This window comes from Peromyscus californicus, unplaced genomic scaffold (genome assembly GCF_007827085.1).
Source record: "Peromyscus californicus insignis strain IS unplaced genomic scaffold, ASM782708v3 Scaffold_7__1_contigs__length_154581171, whole genome shotgun sequence".
NCBI classification, from domain to species: Eukaryota; Metazoa; Chordata; class Mammalia; order Rodentia; family Cricetidae; genus Peromyscus; species Peromyscus californicus.
The window spans coordinates 110,101,654-110,120,248 of record NW_026294595.1 but is presented as its reverse complement, the minus strand read 5'-3'; the positions used below and the strand labels follow the sequence as shown (position 1 = coordinate 110,120,248).

General features: G+C 42.6%; 1 protein-coding gene across 2 annotated transcripts in view; it reads right to left on the bottom strand.

Moving 5' to 3' along the window:
* Plcb1 (phospholipase C beta 1) overlaps nt 1-18,595 on the bottom strand; it is a 714,140-nt gene that overhangs the window by 107,624 nt on the left and 587,921 nt on the right. For both annotated transcript variants that reach the window (XM_052724082.1, XM_052724081.1), the window contains exons 24-26: nt 8,868-9,000; nt 6,240-6,293; nt 3,135-3,354 (exon numbers count right to left, since the gene is read on the bottom strand). In XM_052724082.1, the coding sequence (XP_052580042.1) occupies nt 3,135-3,354; nt 6,240-6,293; nt 8,868-9,000 (407 nt within the window). The remainder of the gene's footprint in view (nt 1-3,134; nt 3,355-6,239; nt 6,294-8,867; nt 9,001-18,595) is intronic.

The window sequence follows — 18,595 nt, the reverse complement described above, 5'->3', positions numbered from 1 at the left end:
GCCCATGAATCTGGGGAATCCTCTCTTCTCATCACAGCACAGTCTAAGCCAGCAGCAGTGGTTTTCATGTGGCTGGGGAAGGAGATTGGAGAGGCAGGTGGGATTTAACCAAGTGCTTTATGATGTCTTTCTATTTCTAGGAACCACTGGAGTTCTGGACCAAATCTTTTTTTTTTTTTTTTTTTTGAGACCTAAACAATATGAACTTTTATTAAAATGTTGAAGTTGAGAGAGATGACTGGGAATAGCTTAGTTAGAGCAGGGGGGTTTTCAGGGAGAGTTTTCTGAGAACTAATCTTATCAATAACAAGTTTTGGACCAACAGTGCCAGCAAGCCCTATAGCTTATCAGAACTGCAGAGGGCAGACACTGGGATGGAGGCCTAGATGTCTGAGTCTGAGCAGCTCTTCCATTGATGTTCTTGTGAGGTAAACTCTGCTTTAGCCAGAGTGGAGTGCCTTGAACAGATGTGGCCATGGTGAGCACATACATATATTTCAATCTCCCCAAAGGATACCTGCAAAGTTACAGAGCCATATAGACTATGTCTTCTCTCCTCAGGGTATCCATTTCACATCCAAAATTCTCTTAGAGAAAGAAAACAAAAACAAAAACACAAGAATCCCGCCCTTTCTTCTATTTTTGCCACCCTCTTTCTAGGAGAAACATTTAGCATCATTCAGCTGGACTCCTGATAAAGTGTCCCCTCCCAGTCTCCCTGCTTATGCTCTGAGTCCTCAGTCCTGACAAAGTACCATCTGGACATAACAACTTCAGCATCACCTGCTCCAAGCGTTACCGAACCAGAACCTGCCTGTAGCGCATGAAAAGCCCAGCATAAGAGTCCAGCTTCCATGCAGCAGCTAGGAGTATTGTCTGAGGCTATTAATTAGACTATACACATTTCACTGAATTGTTTTCTTCAGCGGATTCTTACTCAACCACTTAAGTTCTGAAGTACTTGCCACTTGCTCCAGCTCTAAAAGACCTTAGTTAAATGGTGCTCTGTCTGGTAGACTTCATTTTGTGTCATTCTACATGGGGGCTTACTAGGTCTCACTCATTTTGCCAACTCTACTAACCCTGGAACAAGTTGATTTTTCCCTTCTTTGAACCTTTCCCCTAGCCTGGAAGCATCTTCTCTCTCTCTCTCTCTCTCTCTCTCTCTCTCTCTCTCTCTCTCTCTCTCTCTCTCTCGTTGTCCGTGGTTGACACCTCATTCTGTATTGACATGTAAGAATGCTTTTCCCAGCTGGGGGTTTTGGCATGTGCCTATAATCTCAGCATTTGGACAGCAAGGCAGGAAGATCATGAGCTCAAGTCCATCCCAAGTGCCTTAGGGTTTCTATTGCTATGATGGAAACACTGTGACCAAAAGCAGCTTGGGAATGAAAGGTTTATTTAGTTTACATTTCCCGGGTCACAGGCCATTTAGGGAAGCCAAGGCAGGAACTCAAATAAGGTGGAAACCTGGAGGCAGAAGCTGATGCAGAGGCCATGGACAAGTGCAGCTTACTGGCTTGCTCCTAATGGTCTGCTCAGCAGCTTGCTTTCTTTTAGAACCCAGAACCACAAGCCCAAGTGTGGAAACACCCACAATGGGCTCGGGCCTCCCATATCAACCATTAATTAAGAAAATGCCCTGTAAGCTTGCCTACAGCCCAGTCTTATGGAGACATTCTCTATTGGGATTCCCTCCTCTCAGATGACTCTAGTTTGTGTCAAGTTGACATTGAAACTAGCTGGCACACCAAGCTACATGGTGGCACTCTGCTTCAAAACTCTATAGAGACCTGGGTACATGACTAAGTAGCAAAGACTTGTCCAGCACACACAAGTCCATGGGTTCCATCTCCAGCACTCTGTAAAACAAGACAACAAACAAACAAAAATGGAGGGTATTCTGTTCTCTGAAGTCATTTTACACCATGATATTGTTCCTTTTTTTGATCATCTTCATGATTATGCTGTATGGTTACATTAGTTATCCATTTCCTTCTCATTATCATGGTATCTTGGGTTTCTATCGCTGTGATTAAAACCCCATGACCAAAAACAACTTGGGGAGCAAGGGGATTATTTCATCTTATACTTCCGGATAACATAACAGTTCATCATTGAAGGAAGTCAAGGCAGGAACCTCAGGACAGGAAATGATGCAGAGACATGGAGAAATGTTACTGACTTGTTCCTTATGGCTTGCTCAGCTTTCTTTCTTATAGACCCCAGGGCTATGGGTGGCACCACCCACTGTGAACTGGACCCTCCCATATCAAACATCAGTCAAGAAAATGCACCACAACATCTTCCATGGGCAGTTTGGTGGGGACACTTTCTCAGTTGAGGTTTTTCCCCTTAGAAAATGACTCTCGCTTGTGTAAGTTAACATAAAACTAACCAGCATACGAGACTATATATTTGCTGTTTGAAGGTAAGACTTTTATAGGCTCCAATCATTGCATTATCCACAGGGCATGAGAGATACAATAATAATAATATTTAATACCTGTGCTAGGCAGGCTTCTCTCCACCGCATTCTGAGAACACGATGCTGTGAGAGCCGTAGCCCTCCGTGTATATATCAGGGCATTATGAGCTTCAGGCATCCAAAGAAGGCTGAAACATCTCCCTTGTCTCTCCAACTACATTCTAGTTACATAAGAGTTCTGTACCTGCCCTGTTGGCAGTTGCGATGGTGGGAGGGGGCGTCAGCCACCTGATATTTGAGTCAAAGGATAGAGCTCTGGGAGTCTGTGTATCCACCCCAGAATTTGTTAAAATGTAAAGAATCCCTACCCACAGTCCCGGCTATCCTGGAAACAGGGAAAGAAAGGTAACTGGAGTTCAGCCATTCAAGATTAGCCTGGACAACTAGCAAGATATTGTCTCTTACAAGGAAAGAGAAAAGGAGGGGAAAGAAGGAGGAAGGGAGGAAAAGAGGGATGGAGAAAGGCAAATGTAGTTCACAAGCAAAAGCAGAACAACTCAAGAACAGCAGAGAGTGGAGCAGGTGGTGTGACTTTCCTCCCTGTGGTGGCAGGTGAAAAAATATGGCACAACACATAAATCATCACCCCCTGGGGGGCAGCATCTCTTTCTGCATGGTATAAAGTTAGCAAGTCCCTGTCACTCACTTTTTCTTGCTGTCCTTCTTGGCGGACTTTTCCAGGGCTGCCCTCCTTCTCAGGTAGTCGTTCTGGATCTCATTGTACTTGGTGGTGTGCTCCTTGATGAGCTCGGTGGTTTTCTTGTGGTGTCTCTTGACCAGGTCTTTCATTTCTTTGTAGTGCTTCTTCTGAAGCTTCACGAACGCTTTCTGTTGCTTGAGCTCTTCGATGGTCTGTGCCTCCACTTCTGCAACAGAGGATGAGCAGGAGAGCTGAGTGACAGGGTGGACTGAGAGTCCAGAGGAAGGGATGGGGACATCCCACTCAGAGAGGAGCAGCCCATCCCCACCAAGAGCAGCTGGACAGCACAGCTTGGATGTCAGACCTATCAGTCAGCTGCTCTGGCTCGCCAGCTTAGCAAGGTGCCACCTAACTTTGCAGAGACCCAGTTCCTTCATCTGTAGCTTTGCAGCTTCGTGTCCCTAGAAAGAGAGTCTGGGATGGGGATTCCGGTGCCTGTGACTTACTGGGGGCTCAGGGGACGGGAAGGAGGCAGAGACGAAGAGCAGCAGTGGAAATAATGGAGCAAGGTGCATGGCAACTTCAGTACCGCTTTCGCATAATCCCAGGGGAACCCCATTGTGCACTGTACCCCAGGGCTGGTCTCGTCATGAATAAAGAAGGCCAGCTTCTTGAGAATTTGGGGGCACTCGGAGGACATAACTTTCTAGAAATGATCTCCCTTTAGAAAGAGGGCAAATTTGTTGAGAAGTAGAACCTGGGCTTTAGCAACCTAGGCTCACTCCAGCTGGGAACAGGGTGTACCACATCAGAGGAAAAGGGAACAGGTTTCCTACTTCATTGGTTTAAAGGATGATAACGCTTCTACCAGTTCACAAGCCTGGTGTGATGGTGAAATAAAAAAAAAATCATGGAAAGTGTTGAATAGTTTTGGGCACCATACATGTAGAGACTTTGCAAACAATCACACATCTCTCAGGGACTCACTGACAAGGGCCACACCACTGGTTTCTCCCTCTATCTCAGTGGATATGGTAGTTGGGTGTGTCAAGAAGGTGTCCTTTAATCTGAACTTTACGAAGGCTCCAGCAGGGCTAGTGGCCACCTGTATGACTGCAGTGTTTTATCCAACGTTGAGAAAAATGGTCAGTGTGACAAAATCTGGCCATAAATCATTCTGTATTTCATATGCACACTTCATCACTTCTTTGACATGCATTTTTAAAAATGCATTATCACGTTGGAAATCAAGATTCCACACTAGTTCCCCTAGTGCTTTTCCTAGTATTACAGGAACGGGGCTTCAATGTGTGGTGTCCTAATTTCAATGAATTATCATTTATTTGGACCCAGATTAAGTAAAAGTTCATATGTCTCCATTTCTTGATATGAAATTTCTGTTTTGGGAACAACAACAAAAAAGATACTATAAATATTTAGAGCTGTCAAGTGATTCCGAAATAATATATGTCACAAATCACAACAAAGTTGACTAGAAAACGAAATGGATTGTGCATAAACAGGGGAACTGGGATGGCAATTTCTGTTGCTAAATACCAAGGCCTTTAAACTGCTACAGGAGCATTTCCTGCTCTCAGCATGCATCTGCCCTGACAGCTCATTTTTCTTCTTTTTGAAGAAAGAAGCTAAGGAGAGAACTAGGTACATTTATTTAACGGTTTCCCTCAGGCTCAAACTGACTTTGGGTGGTTGCATAATAAGTGCTTGCATTAAGAATTTATAGTCCTGAGGCATTGCCACATTTCCTGGTAACAAACTCCACCTTATTTTTTAAAAGAAATGGTTTCTGGAAAATCAGCTGTGGACAGTTTCGAAATGGGACTCCCCATGCTCTGGCCTATAAGAAAAAGACACCCTAAACTGCCTTTGAAAAAGCCTCCAGGCCAAAGGCTATCCCTTGGAATATCCCAAAGTGTAAAAGTTAATGTCCATTTGCATAAAGACACAGTATTGCTAAAGGGTGGCTGCCCAGAGACGGCCGCTGTCAGGGTGGTGGGGTAGACCTCCCTGCCTCTGTGTATACACTCACATATTTTTAGAACACTTCAGCATCTGTTTTCTGCATCAGTGCTGTATTGCTTCCCATGGAACTCTTTCAAAATACGCTTCGTTGTCTTATCAGTTCCTAATAATTTGTATATTTTGATGACACATAACTGTGTGCATAAAGAGCATCTACCAAAAATCTCCAGTCCTGAACATTTTTGCAAAGTTCCCATGCTTCAGGGACCATCACCAGGTAAAAACCAGAATACTGCCAGGACCCTAGACATCTTCTGGAACCCCCGCCCCCAAGGCATAATCTAAGCCCAGGTTTCCTACAGTGATTGGTTTTGCCAGGCTTTCTTTGATCTTCAGGCGGGTGAAATCAGGATCTCTCATGTCCTACCTCCTTTTCTCAGCACACGCCTTAGCTGTCTGCCTTGTTGGAGGTGATCACAATCTGTTCTAATTGCTAACACACCCCCATTCCATTCTTAACTGCCCCATAGTCCACTTATCCGCCTCCCTGTTGGTCAACATCTGGTTCTTACAAGTGGCTCTGTTTTTGGTGAACACATGCATACATTCTTGTTCTGTTTTGTTCTAGACATTCTAACAATTTTTAAGACTCCACTACACAGTAAGTGCTAATTGTACTGAAGAAAGCTTAGGTCAGTTTGAGTCCTGTTGCTTGATGTAACTAACCCAAGTTCATACAAAAGATCATAACCATTGTGTATTTCATGCTAACAAGCAGGCTATATTCTGCATATCTGAAATATAGCTTATTATCAGCACAGTAGGGGGACACACATTCCTGTTACCTGTCTCTCGTAGCCAGGAGGAAACTACTATTTTTTTTTTTCTGAAATGGGTATCATCAGAAACTATTATTTTTAGCCAACAGGGTCTTGTCTGCCAACTCTGGCTACTTCTCTGTGACTTTACATTAGACAATGTGACCAAACTCAGGCCAGATGTCTACAAACTCTTAAAACATTTAATGATGCTAGTTTTCAGAGATAGATGGCAATCTCCTCCCCTCTAAACACTCACCATGCGGTGTTCAGTTGCCAACTTCCATGCAGAGAAAAGGCTAGCACTCACCTGTTAAAACACTCTGGACCAGGTCTTCTGTTTTGGCGGGCACCTTTACAGAACCTGCAACCACAAAGATCAAAGAAATGGCCTTCTTTGTTTTTCAAATTTTATCCCATTTTTAAAAATAAATGTTTGGACTTGGGGGTTGTGGCTCAGTGTTGTAGAGCACTTGGACATCTGGGTTTCATCTCCAGTGGGTTTCGTGTCCACTGGGGGACAGTGCCCTTTGATTCTAAGTGTCTTTAGAGACAATAGCTGATTGTAGTATGAAGCTATTTACAACACAATTGCTCTAAAACTTCCTTAATTTGTAACTTTGATTCAATCCTATGTCAATAAGCAATTTTGTGTATTCTCCACATACAGGGAACAGCATTCCACTTGCAACTGAAAGTTCAAATCAAGGAATTAAATCTCAGTAGTGCTACTGCCATCTTCTGGCAAAATCAGGAATGACGTGATTAAAGGCTGAATGTGGACCAAAGGGCAGTACCAAGTTTTGCAGACAAGAACCATTATCAGCACCCAAATTACTGAGCAAAGAGTAAGGGGAAATACGATATGTATGCACCTGCAGAATGCTTCTTCCCATACACCTAGGAGTGGAAATCAAAACTTTCAGAGGGATGCACTTTGACCTAGGGACCTCATATCAGGATGGGACATGCCAGCACCACTTGTCCCTGACAGGATGCATCAAGAAGGGCCCAGCATCAGAACAAAACCTCAGTCTGGTCACAGGAAAGCATGGAGACAGTTCAAAGTAAGGGACATTTGGAAAACAATGATCACAACTCCTCCAAACTATCCAGGGGTCTGAGAAATAAGAGAGAGTTGGGGGCTGTTATAGAGGGAAGGCGACCGTGCAGACAGGATGAGCAAGTGCAGTGTGGGACCCTTGGTGTGAATCTGCAACAATACATGGACACTGGAGTAAGGAAGGCCAAGTTCACACAAGGCTTGCTTGTTGTGAAGGTTTACTGTGATCTTGTTGAATGCTGACTTTAGGGGAAGAGGAGAATTGTGTCACACAGTTTGTACAATTTAAAAAAAATGTTTCCTGGCTAGAGAGATAGCTCAATGATTAAGAGCACTGACTGCTCTTCCAGAGATCCCAAGTTCAAATCCCAGCACCCACATGGCAGCTCACAGTTGTCTATGGGATCTGATGCCCTCTTCTGAGGTTCAGATGTACATGCAAATAAAACATATAAAATACACAAAATAAAAGAATTTTAAACAAAAATAAAAAAACGTTTTCTGTAAGTCAAATTAAAGTATTACTTAAAATCAAAATGTTAAAATGGTAAATTCTCTTTTATTCTCAGAAGCAATAAATTACAGTTCAGAAGCACTGCAAATGCTTCCACATGATAAAACGTGTTTCTTATTTATGGTTAACCACCTCCTATTATTGATTTCACTGACTTTCTTAAAAGCAGAGTTTCAGTTCATTCATATTTGATACAAATGAAATAGGAGTTGTATTTTATTAATTTGTACCCTTGCACACCAATGAGAAGATCTGAACTTCACCAATGTCACCTTCCATCATGACAGAGAAGGAAAAGGGATGAAGTCACACTCTCACGGAGGAAACTCTTTCCCCTCCTATTTTATTAATTTTATTAACTGATTCAACTTGATGGGTCAAGCACATGCTGCTCTTCAGCACTGGGTGACTGCAGAGGATGCACGGAGCTGAACCTGCTCTCAGGAACACTTCCGTCTGTTAAGAGAAGCACACACACACAAGCCGCGGCCCCCCTCCCCCCACAATATACACTCACATACTTTAATATATCACATACCACACACACACCCCATACACATTCACATACCACTTTAATATATCACACACATACTCACACCATACACACTCACATACCACTTTAATATCACACACACACACACACACACACACACACACACACACACACACACATGCTCGCTCACTCACTCACTCACTCACCTTAAACAGAGTGAGGTGAAATGCCAACATGAGCTGCCCTGAAATGATAGGATTTCTCTGAGGAGTGAGACAAATGAGTGTAGCTTTGGGTGAATGAAGAGTAGAAGGTAAAAGCAAGCCCTTTAGTAGCACCAAGAATCATGTCTGACCTAGCTTTCCCTTCACTGGCATTGTGCCTTTCAGGAGATTCTTCATCACCCCCAAATGAGACAACAATAGAACACATCCAATGGAGGACTGGAATGATGATGATGAGCTAACCTGTGGCCAAAGCCTCACAGGCAGCCTAGCATGGGCAGACATTTAAGGTTACTGGAAAGTCTTATGTTGGCAGAGACTTGAAGTAGAAGGGAGAATGTGCTTCTAAGGCATAGTTGTAAGTTGCTTGAAGAACGCTTCACAAGCTCAACTCTATCAGTGGGTAGATCATAATTCACCCCCAAATAACAACTCATGACACAGGTGGATTCTAGGTTGTCAGCAGAGCCAGGTGAGAACCTGGAAGACCCTGTGACATTCATCCATGCATCCATCTAGCTTCTCACTCACTCAAGTCACACAAGGGCATGCTTTCTTTCCTCCCTCAACGCCATAGTCTTCTGCAGCAGTCCCCAGAGGCTGAAGGTTGACGTCTAGCAAATAGCACTGTCTCCGCTGCTTACCTGGAGCTGGCTGGCTATGTGGAGCCTGGGAAGGTGGTTTGGGTGCAAGGGATGTTGTGTGAGTCACCCCATTTTCTGCTGGCGTGGTCCTGCTTTCACTCGGTGCCTCTGATGATGTTTCCCCAGGGTCAGCCTAAAATCATAAATACCCTTAAATTTTCTGTTTCACATTGCTTTCGTTGTCTTCCTATGCCAATGAGGCTACACATTACAGCATTTCCACAGTTCGTTTGATGTCTGAAATATCAAATTTGAAACTGTCTGGAAAGCAAGATTAACTCGGCATAGTGTGAAGTCACAAAGCAGCAGGTTAATTGCACAGAAGGCTCTGGTCTCTTCTCCAACTTGCCCATACTCTTGGACAGAGCCTTCCTATACTGCCTCTGGATCTGGCCAGGTGGTTTGCTTCCATCAAATGAACGAACAGCAAATCTAATGCAAACAAGGGACCATAAAGACACGCATCCGTCCAATCTTTAGCAGACTCCTGCTGTAGCCGTGGAGATGAGAGACTCTGTAGAAGGACAACTAAGTCCTTCTGGCTGGGCTGTCCCAGGCTACACAGCCCTAGTGGAACACACACTTGAATGACATAGGTAAATTAATCTAAGCCTGGTCCAGAGTGGCAGAGCTGGGCTTCTGAATAAATATCATAGAAGGAGATAGTAAGCATTTTGTTTCAGGCCGTCTGCTTCCATGCCACAGCAAGAACTGATGTGTTGTGTAGGAGTGCAGACTTCGGAGCCAGATAGTCTCAGATTCGAATTCAGTATGCCGTTAACAAGTCACTTAGCTCTCCATGCTGTTTCCCCATCTTTATCCTCGAGGGTATACATAAGCTTGGGGTCATGGTATTTTCTATCTTAAAAGATTTCTTCCAGGATCAAAACAGTCAATGTTTATTAAGTACCTAGAACACTTTCTTGTGAAACGTTAAGATTGTGTGACATTACCAATGGATGATAATAAATGTTTCAAGATTCATGAGCCCTTCATTCCACCCACTCCAGCAGCTATGTCCTACTCAAAGCAAAGGTTCAATAAATGTCTGTTGAATCAATGCTGATCCTTATAAAATAATTGCCTTTATAATTGCATAGTATTCCAACAGTTCTTTCCAGCACTCCAAGTGCCCAGCTATGGTGGTATTTTATTTGTACTGAAATGTGATTTTAATTGTATGTTAATAAATAAAGTTGCCTGGGGGTCAGAGCTATTAGAGCCATAGCAAGAGTGTGGTGGCGGTGGTGGTGCATGCCTTTAATCCCAGCACTTGGTAGACAGAGCTAGGTAGATCTCTGTGTGTTCAAGGATACAGCCAGCATTGGAGACACACGCCTTTAATCTCAATACCAACCATAGAAGACCTGGAAGTCTCTACAGAAAGGCAATGACGAGGCAGTCATGTGTTGGGGCTTACAACCAATGAGAAGGCAGAACAGAAAGACTATATAAAGACATACACACAGGAAGTAGGTCCCTTTCGGAGAGCTCTCTTGGCTGAAGCAGGAAGGGTAAGGCTCTTAGCTCTGACCTCTTGGCTTTCTTCTCTGAATCGGCTCTGTGTTTCTTATTTAATAAGACGGTTGGTTACATCTACACCCAGCTGTTTTAGACTTGCTCTCCATGTCCACAGCAAGTTTTACTGTTGAGTTTACCCTAGCATTTTGCTATGTAGTGCATTTATAAGGTACATGAGGAATGTTTTCTTCTACCGGTCATCTGGACCCCAACATTGTGACATTTGGGCAATTTTACCAAAGGAAAACAGAAGTATAGACAGCATCACTGATTCTTATTCTCTTCTCCCCCCCCAAATCACTGCTTTTCATTTTTCAAACAAAACCTTACTCTGTAGCTGTTGATGGCCTTGAACCCATGATCCTGTTCCTACAGCCTCAGAGTTGACTTTGAATCAGTCCCCCCAAAGTATCTTTAACTTAACAAATAGCCTTGTTCATTGATTAGGCCTCTTCAGTGTAGCTGATATCCCTGGGATGGGTGAAAAAAAAATAAGCCTTGTTACCAGGCCAAACATCAAGCAGGAAAGACAGGAGCCTAGCTACATAACCTAGAAGCATTAGATCCTGCTATTGTAAAATTATGTCTTTTGATGGATGGATAAATATGGCTGGTAAACTCCAGTATGGTCACATTTAGTCAGCATCCATCAAGAAAATTCTCCCTAGAGTCACATGCCAAGAGGAATGATGGTATATTCTTTGTTCAACCAGACATTGCAAATAAGAGCCTCTTGAATGCAGTGTATGTGTGGGGTTTTTGTTTGTTTGTTTTGTTTTACTTTGTTTTTTGCTTTTGTTTTGTCTTGTCCAGTGTTGCCAGACTTTTCCATGCAGGACATGCTATACACAGAGAATGGTTTTCATGTTTTTCTTAAAAACAAAGCAACCCAGGAGCTGTAAAGTCATGAGAAGGAAAAGGGAAGCCATACCTAAATTTTGAGAAAGCTCTTGTAAATACAACAGACACTGTTCAGTTTCTACCTATAACTGCCAGATTTTGAGTAATGTTGGAAAATGAAATATTCATGTGAACTAATACATTTTCAAATGACCAAAAGGCCAAAGTGCACCTTCAGGCTGCATTAAACCCAGAGCAGGCTTCTGCACTTCGTGACTGGAGGAGCAGAGTTTGCCTGGAATCCCGAAAAAAAAGATGCTGTGTGCTAGAAATGCCCTGAGCCAGGGGCCAACAAATGTGCAGCTCGCACATCCTCTGTCCTGCCAAACACATGTCAGGGGAAGAAGGAGAGTAAGGAGCTGATTAATGGGTCCTGGTGTAGTCAGATTTGCCAGGGCCTCTTAGGATTTTTCTGGAGACAAATGTGATGCGTGAGTGAGCATCTATGATGTCAAACAACAACAGACTGATGCTTGATCGGTTTGCTGAGGGATGTGTAGAGGAGCCCCAGCTGATAGTTTCCCTAATGGAAACTGATAACAGAAGTAGTTGAAGGTTCAGTGGCCTGGACACTGTTGTGTACTGGCTTCATCTCAGCTGCTCAGATGGGTCTTGCTTACACGGCAGAGTAACCACTGAAAGTCTGCACTAAAACCTATTAAAAGGAAGCTGGAGGTCAGAGAGGTGATATGAGAACTTGTTTATAGTTTAAAGTCTAAATACTTTGAATAGCAGGCATTCTGTATTCTATGATAGTGGCAACTCAAGGAAGCATTAACGCAACAGTGAGTCATAGCTAAGCCAGAGACACGTAAGTAGGTGAATGTAATTTCCAAAGAACTCACCCTGTTGCACTAAAACAGCCCTCATAGAAAAAGCAAATACATGGTTAAATAATACCTACAGCTGGGAAGTACTAGATTTAACTTTTTGTTACAATTGGAAAATCAAGTCATTCCCACCAGACTGATACGTGAGATTAAATGCAAAAGCTAATTCTGTGTCTAGCTCAAAGAAATCTACACGTTTCTCCCCAGGCCTCTCCATAATGGTTGCTTTTATGTGTTTAAACAAAACAAGCACAAAATCCTTTCCCAAGGTCCTGGACATCATTACAGAAACAAAAGCACCCAAAATATGTTTTTATAAGCTAAACTGAAAGACCACTGGAATTCAATTACATGAATTTCAATGAAGCAAAATTCATTAAAGTGGGACTTTGGTCGCACTTACTAGATTTTCGCTTTTAGCCTCTGCCCCCTAGTGGTCATATGGAATTTCTGCAATATATTTTTCTTCCAAACAAGACCAAAAACAACTTTTAAAAACTAAGATTTTATATTTAAAAATTACACCTTTCCAATAATTAAATTGGGCACAAATTTCTTGAAAATATACTGCAGGTAAGTCAGCGAGTGGATAACTTAATGACTCTTCTTACAGGTTTTGTAAAAGGGAATTTGTACGACATGCTGTACAAATGCAAAAGACTTGCATCCTGGACTCGTTAATTGTGACTTTGGTAATCAACCAGCAGAGAATACATATCTTTTTTTTTTTTTTTGGTTTTTCAAGACAGGGTTTCTCTGTGTAGCTTTGCGCCTTTCCTGGAACTCACTTGGTAGTCCAGGCTGGCCTCGAACTCACAGAGATCCACCTGCCTCTGCCTCCCGAGTGCTGGGATTAAAGGCGTGCACCATCACCGCCCGGCGAGAATACATATCTTAAGAACTCTGTTGAATGTTTAACAGGAAAGCAAAATGTCTTTCAGCTCTCAGATGTGACTGAGCCACGTGGGTTATTGGAGGATCCTGGTTTTCCTGGTTCCTGGGATAATGAGATGGCTGAGTAGGTAAAGGTGCTTCCCACCAAGCTTGATGACCTAAGTTTGATTCCTGGGACCCACATGGTGGAAGGCAGGAACAAACTCCAGAAGTTCTCCTCTGGATCTATACATATGTGCTGTGGCACACTCATGTATGCACCTCCCCCACTAAGTAAATAAATAAACAAATGTAAAATTAAAATACGCTGTCCCTTCCAGGTGGATGGTTCACATGACAGTATGTTGACTTGAATCCTGGTGGGTGAAGGATGAGGTTAGCCATTTTCCCAGAATTACATGGAGATTTGTAATTTCAGGGTATCAGGACAAATGTGGCAAGGGTTGTAGCTCTGTTAGAGACAACATCTCACTCAAAACAGCTTTTCAAAACACATGGGTAATTTGTACCTCAACTTTCCGTTAGCTCAATTAACTCAGCTGTTGTACCTGTCCTATTCCTAAGAAATTCAGACTCGGTCCTGAAAACCACATCGTGACTGTGCATTTCCACATGCTTAGGAGTGAAGCACACTGACGTTTGCAGCCTGCTTTGAAATGTACTAAAAATAAGTTAGAGTGTTAAGTGGGTAGAGGGATTTATATGTGATAAAATGAAAATCAGGATTCAGTTGTGGACTGATATAAGAACATTAACTTTACGATTCTTTCTTCGAGTTTTACTTGTGTTTGAAAATTTTTGAAGAGTCTAGTAGGACAAATGAGAAGTGAAGTCTTTAAGTAGTGGGATGAATTTACCTTTTGCCTTCAGTCTTCTGGCTTTCTTTAAAAATTATTAATTTATTTACTTGTTTAATCTGCATGAATATTTTTCCTGCACGTATGGATGTGTACCACACGTGCGCCCAGTGCCTTTAGAGGGCAGATGAGAATACTGGATCCCATGGAATTAGAGATGCAGATGGTTTTCAGTCCCCGTGTGGATGCTGGGAACTGAAACTGGGTTCTCTGCAAGAGCAGCAAGTATTTTTAACCACTGAGCCCATCTCCAGCCCTGTTTTTTTTTAAATATCTTAAAGAACACATAATATGTAAAATTAGCTTGGTATCTTTTGCAACTAATGCCCAAGAACTTCTTTCAGTAGTAACTGGAATGTAGTCTAAACGTCTCTTCATACATCAGGGCTGCAACATCACTTAGATAAATGTAGCATTCCCACCACATATTGAACCACCAGTGACAACTGCAAATTTAATGTGTGAGCTGTTATTAATGTAATTTTCTTCCTTAGAAGTGAGGAAGAGAGAATATTATTTTTTTCAGGGTATGTATATGTAAATATATATCCATGCACATATATATGTATATGTGATTTGATATACATACATTCCAGCATAGTAACTGACGTATAGTATTAAATAATATTTATTGAATGAATGAATTAATGAATGAGTGGGGGAATAAGCCAAAATTCAGTTTCCTGATGTTACATAAGCAATAGGTACACTTCATGGGCAAAGTCCTGAAAATACAGTACCACCTAAATCTTATGCTGAATTCAGAAAAATGTGTTTAAAAGAATGAATGGATAAATCCATGAATGGAAAGCATGATGCTGCCCCTCTTTCTACATTTGACTAATCATCATGACTGGGGGGTCAGAAAGCTTTTAAAATGTGAATGAACATGGCACTGCTGACTATTCTATATATGTGTCAGTATCTATAGAAAGTTGGTTCCACAGCCCAGAAAATCACAAAAGCCACAGGTGCTAAAGACCCTCGGTGAAATGTGTGCAAAACTGTTTAGGACTTTATGCACATACTCAGTATACTTGTAGATCATTGCTATGTAAATAGTTATTGTACTGACTGTTTAAGGAGAATTACCAGAAAAAAAGCCTGCACATTCATTACAGAGGCAATTTTAAACAAAACTCACAATCTACAGTTGGCTGAATGCATGGAGGCAGAACCCACAGATACAGAGGGCCAACTGTGTCTCAGAGTTCCTGCCATTGTAGCTAGAGTTTTCCTGCCTGGCCCACAGTCAGGACAAATCCCTCTTACCCGCCAGTCCCACAGCCACTCAGACCTGACCAAGTAAACACAGAGAGTTATATTGGTTACAAACTGTATGGCCATGGCAGGCTTCTTGCTAACTGTTCTTACAGCTTAAATTAATCCATTTCCATTAATCTATACCTTGCCACATGGCTCGTGGCTTACCGGCATCTTCACATGCTGTTTGTCATCGTGGCGGCTGGCAGTGTCTCCCTGACTCAGCCTTCCACTTCCCAGTTTTTTCTCCTCCTTGTCCTGCCTATACTTCCTGCCTGGCCACTGACCAATCAGTGATTTATTTATTGATCAATCAGCAACACATTTGACATACAGACTACTGTGGGATGGTCTGTATGTCAAATGTGTTGCTGATTGGTCAATAAATAAATCACTGATTGGCCATTGGCTAGGCAGGAAGTATAGGCGGGACAAGGAGGAGAATAGAGCGGGGAAGTGAAAGGCTGAGGAAGAGACACGGCCAGCCGCCATCAGGACAAGGAAGATGTAAAGTACCGGTAAGCCACAAGCCACGTGGCAAGGTATAGATTAATAGAAATGGATTAATTTAAGCTGTAAGAACAGTTAGCAAAAAGCCTAAGAACAGTTAGCAAGAAGCCTGCCACGGCCATACAGTTTGAAACCAATATAAGTGTCTGTGTTTACTTGATCGGGTTTGAGCGGCTTGGGACTGGCGGGTGAGAGAGATTTGTCCTGACTATGGGCCAGACAGAAAAACTCTAGCAACAACAGACCATCCCACAGCATGCCATCTTTGTTAGAAAATTTTTTTTTTATAAAGTTTCTTAAAGTTGAGACTGAAGTTTGCAGTGAGGAAGGTATCCTGGCTTTCTCTTCTAAAAAGTAGTCTAAACACCCTGTGCATCTCTGTAGGTGTACAGCTTTGAGATTAAGCCAGATTGTTTTGCACAGACCACTTAGAGTACAAATGCTAGACAGTATGAGTGGGGGTTGGGGGAGAGTTACTCCAGGAGCCCTTCCTGGGTTTCTGTGACTAAGCTGCCATTGTAGGAGATGGAGTGAATAGGCTTCATTTGAGGAGAGAGGGCACAGGGCTCCAAAGCAGTAATTCTCAAAGTGTGGTCCTTGGGTCAGCACCAGCAGCCCTTCAGATCCTTATTAATACAAATTCCTGAGCTTACTTCAAACCAATGGCATCACATCGGGGCCATCCATGGATGCTGGAGGAAGCAGCCTGGTGATTCTGACACATGCTAAACACCGAGAGCCCTGATGCTCAAGACCTGGAAGGCTATTAGAACCACAGAATTTTATGACCTGTGCAAGACTCATTGAATTGGCATTATATCATGATTTTTATGCACATTAAACTTTGAGAGTTCTACCTTGGAGCAGGGTGAAAGCCTTCACTACTTGAGAGTCATGCTTTTGTAATCCTTCTGCTGTTGTGTATGGCATGGGTGATGATTCCAGTGTTTTAGGAGGATGAAGCCAAAGCCCTGAATTGTAACCCACTGAAAACTTTCAATAGATTTGTGAAAGCAGCTGGAGCAAACCAGTGATTGATTGGCTGAAGTTCCAGTGGTTATCTGGGCTTCTCATGATGTCCTTCTTTAGAAGACCACAGATCTTTAATTAAGCAAGTTACTTCACAATTACAATCATTGCCTCCTCTAAAAGTGGGGGTTACTATGATTGCTCTAGGGTATTCAGAAGAAGTGACTTGTAATTGTCAAAGCTAAGTAGCACAGAGATGAAAGGGAAGGCATCATTTTCTTCTTTAAGAAAACCTTTTATTGGGCTGGAGAGTTGGCTCAGTGGTTAAGAGCACTGAGTTCCAGAGGACCCAGGTTTAATTCCCAGCACCCACCTGGCAGCTCACAGTTCCAGGGTACCCAACTCCCATGCAAAACACCAATGCACATAACACAAAAATAAATTTAAAAAAAACCTTTTATTGACTCTTTGAGAATTTCTCGCAATGTATTTTGATTATATTCATCCTCTCCCCCATCTCCTCCATATATAACTTCCTTTTCCTACCCACCTAACTTTATGTTTTCATGTTTTTTAAACCTAGAAAGTCCAATTTGTGTTGCCCATACACTTTTGAGTGTGGCACCCTCTAAAGGAGTTGGGTGGATCCACCAGGGACCATACCCTGAGAGATAACTGACTCTCCCTCCCCTAGCAGTTATCAATTGTCAATACCACCACAGCTAAAGGAACCCACCTCCCTTGTCTATGCTGGGCTTTTGTCGGCCTTGAGCTTGTGAAAGCCTTACTCATGCTGTCACAACATGGTATGTTCATCTGTACAGGTACTCTGCCGTCTAGGAGACAATGAAGAACCTTCCTTGCTAATGGTTTCCAGAATATTATGGTTTTGTCATGTGATGGGTGTGGTGTAGATGCATTTTATTCAAAGTATGCTCCATAGGCCAGAAGATCCTGTCAACGAAGCTTATTAAAGAGGCCAAGTCTCCAGACCCACACCCAGACCCACAGAATCAGGCTCAGCATGTTAGCCTCCTATCCCAATCTTGATGTAAAATTTGGAAACATGCTGGCATAGATGAGGAGTTGTGAGAACATGTTGTCTGTGCTTCAATTCCAACTCCTTTCCTTACAAACTGCGTGGCTCTGGGCAAGAAATTTAACCCCTCAGTGTCTACATCTCCTGATTTGCTAAGGGGGGCAATTAGAACATTATGGATTTTTAAAGCATAAGTGAAAGTGGGCCTGGCAGTTCATGCCAGCAATCTTAGTTTCTTAGGGCCTAAGGTAAGCTCATGACCTGTCCAGGCTACATGGGGAGTTCAAGGCCATCTCAAGTAATTAAACTAGCTTGGGATGGAGCTCAGTGGTAGAATATTTGTCCAACCAAAATCCAACTAAACCAATGAAAGTGCCACATATGATAATACATTAAAGGGCCCAATAAACTGGCAGGTACATGGAAAGCACACAATGCTCATTATATTTATTTTTTCCTCTGGTCCTCTGATATGCTGATATGATCACTGTATAGGCAAATAAAATAAAATAAAATAAAATAAAATAAAATAAAATAAGAACAAGAAGCAGCCTGCCATCCCATCCCCACTTGTCAGATCCTAACTTCTTGGTGTCTGGCCCAGGGCCTGAGATGCCCAGTACAGACAATTAGAGCCCACCTCCTAATGGCTCCTGGATTGGCCAGTCTCAGGGAGAACTCTAACCCATTCCTTCCCAGGGCTATGGTCCTTTTTCTCTCTGGGAATTTGCCTGATGTGTTTTTGTCTATAATGTATATTGCTTATTAAAAGTTTTCCATCAGGCTCAGTGGGTACAGACATTTGTCACAATGCCCAAGAACCTCAGTTTAGACCCTAGACGCCATATGGTAGAAAGAGAAATGACTCCCACAAATTGAACTCTGTTCTGTCTGCAAGCACTCTGTGGGATATGAATGTGCACACACACACATACACACACACAC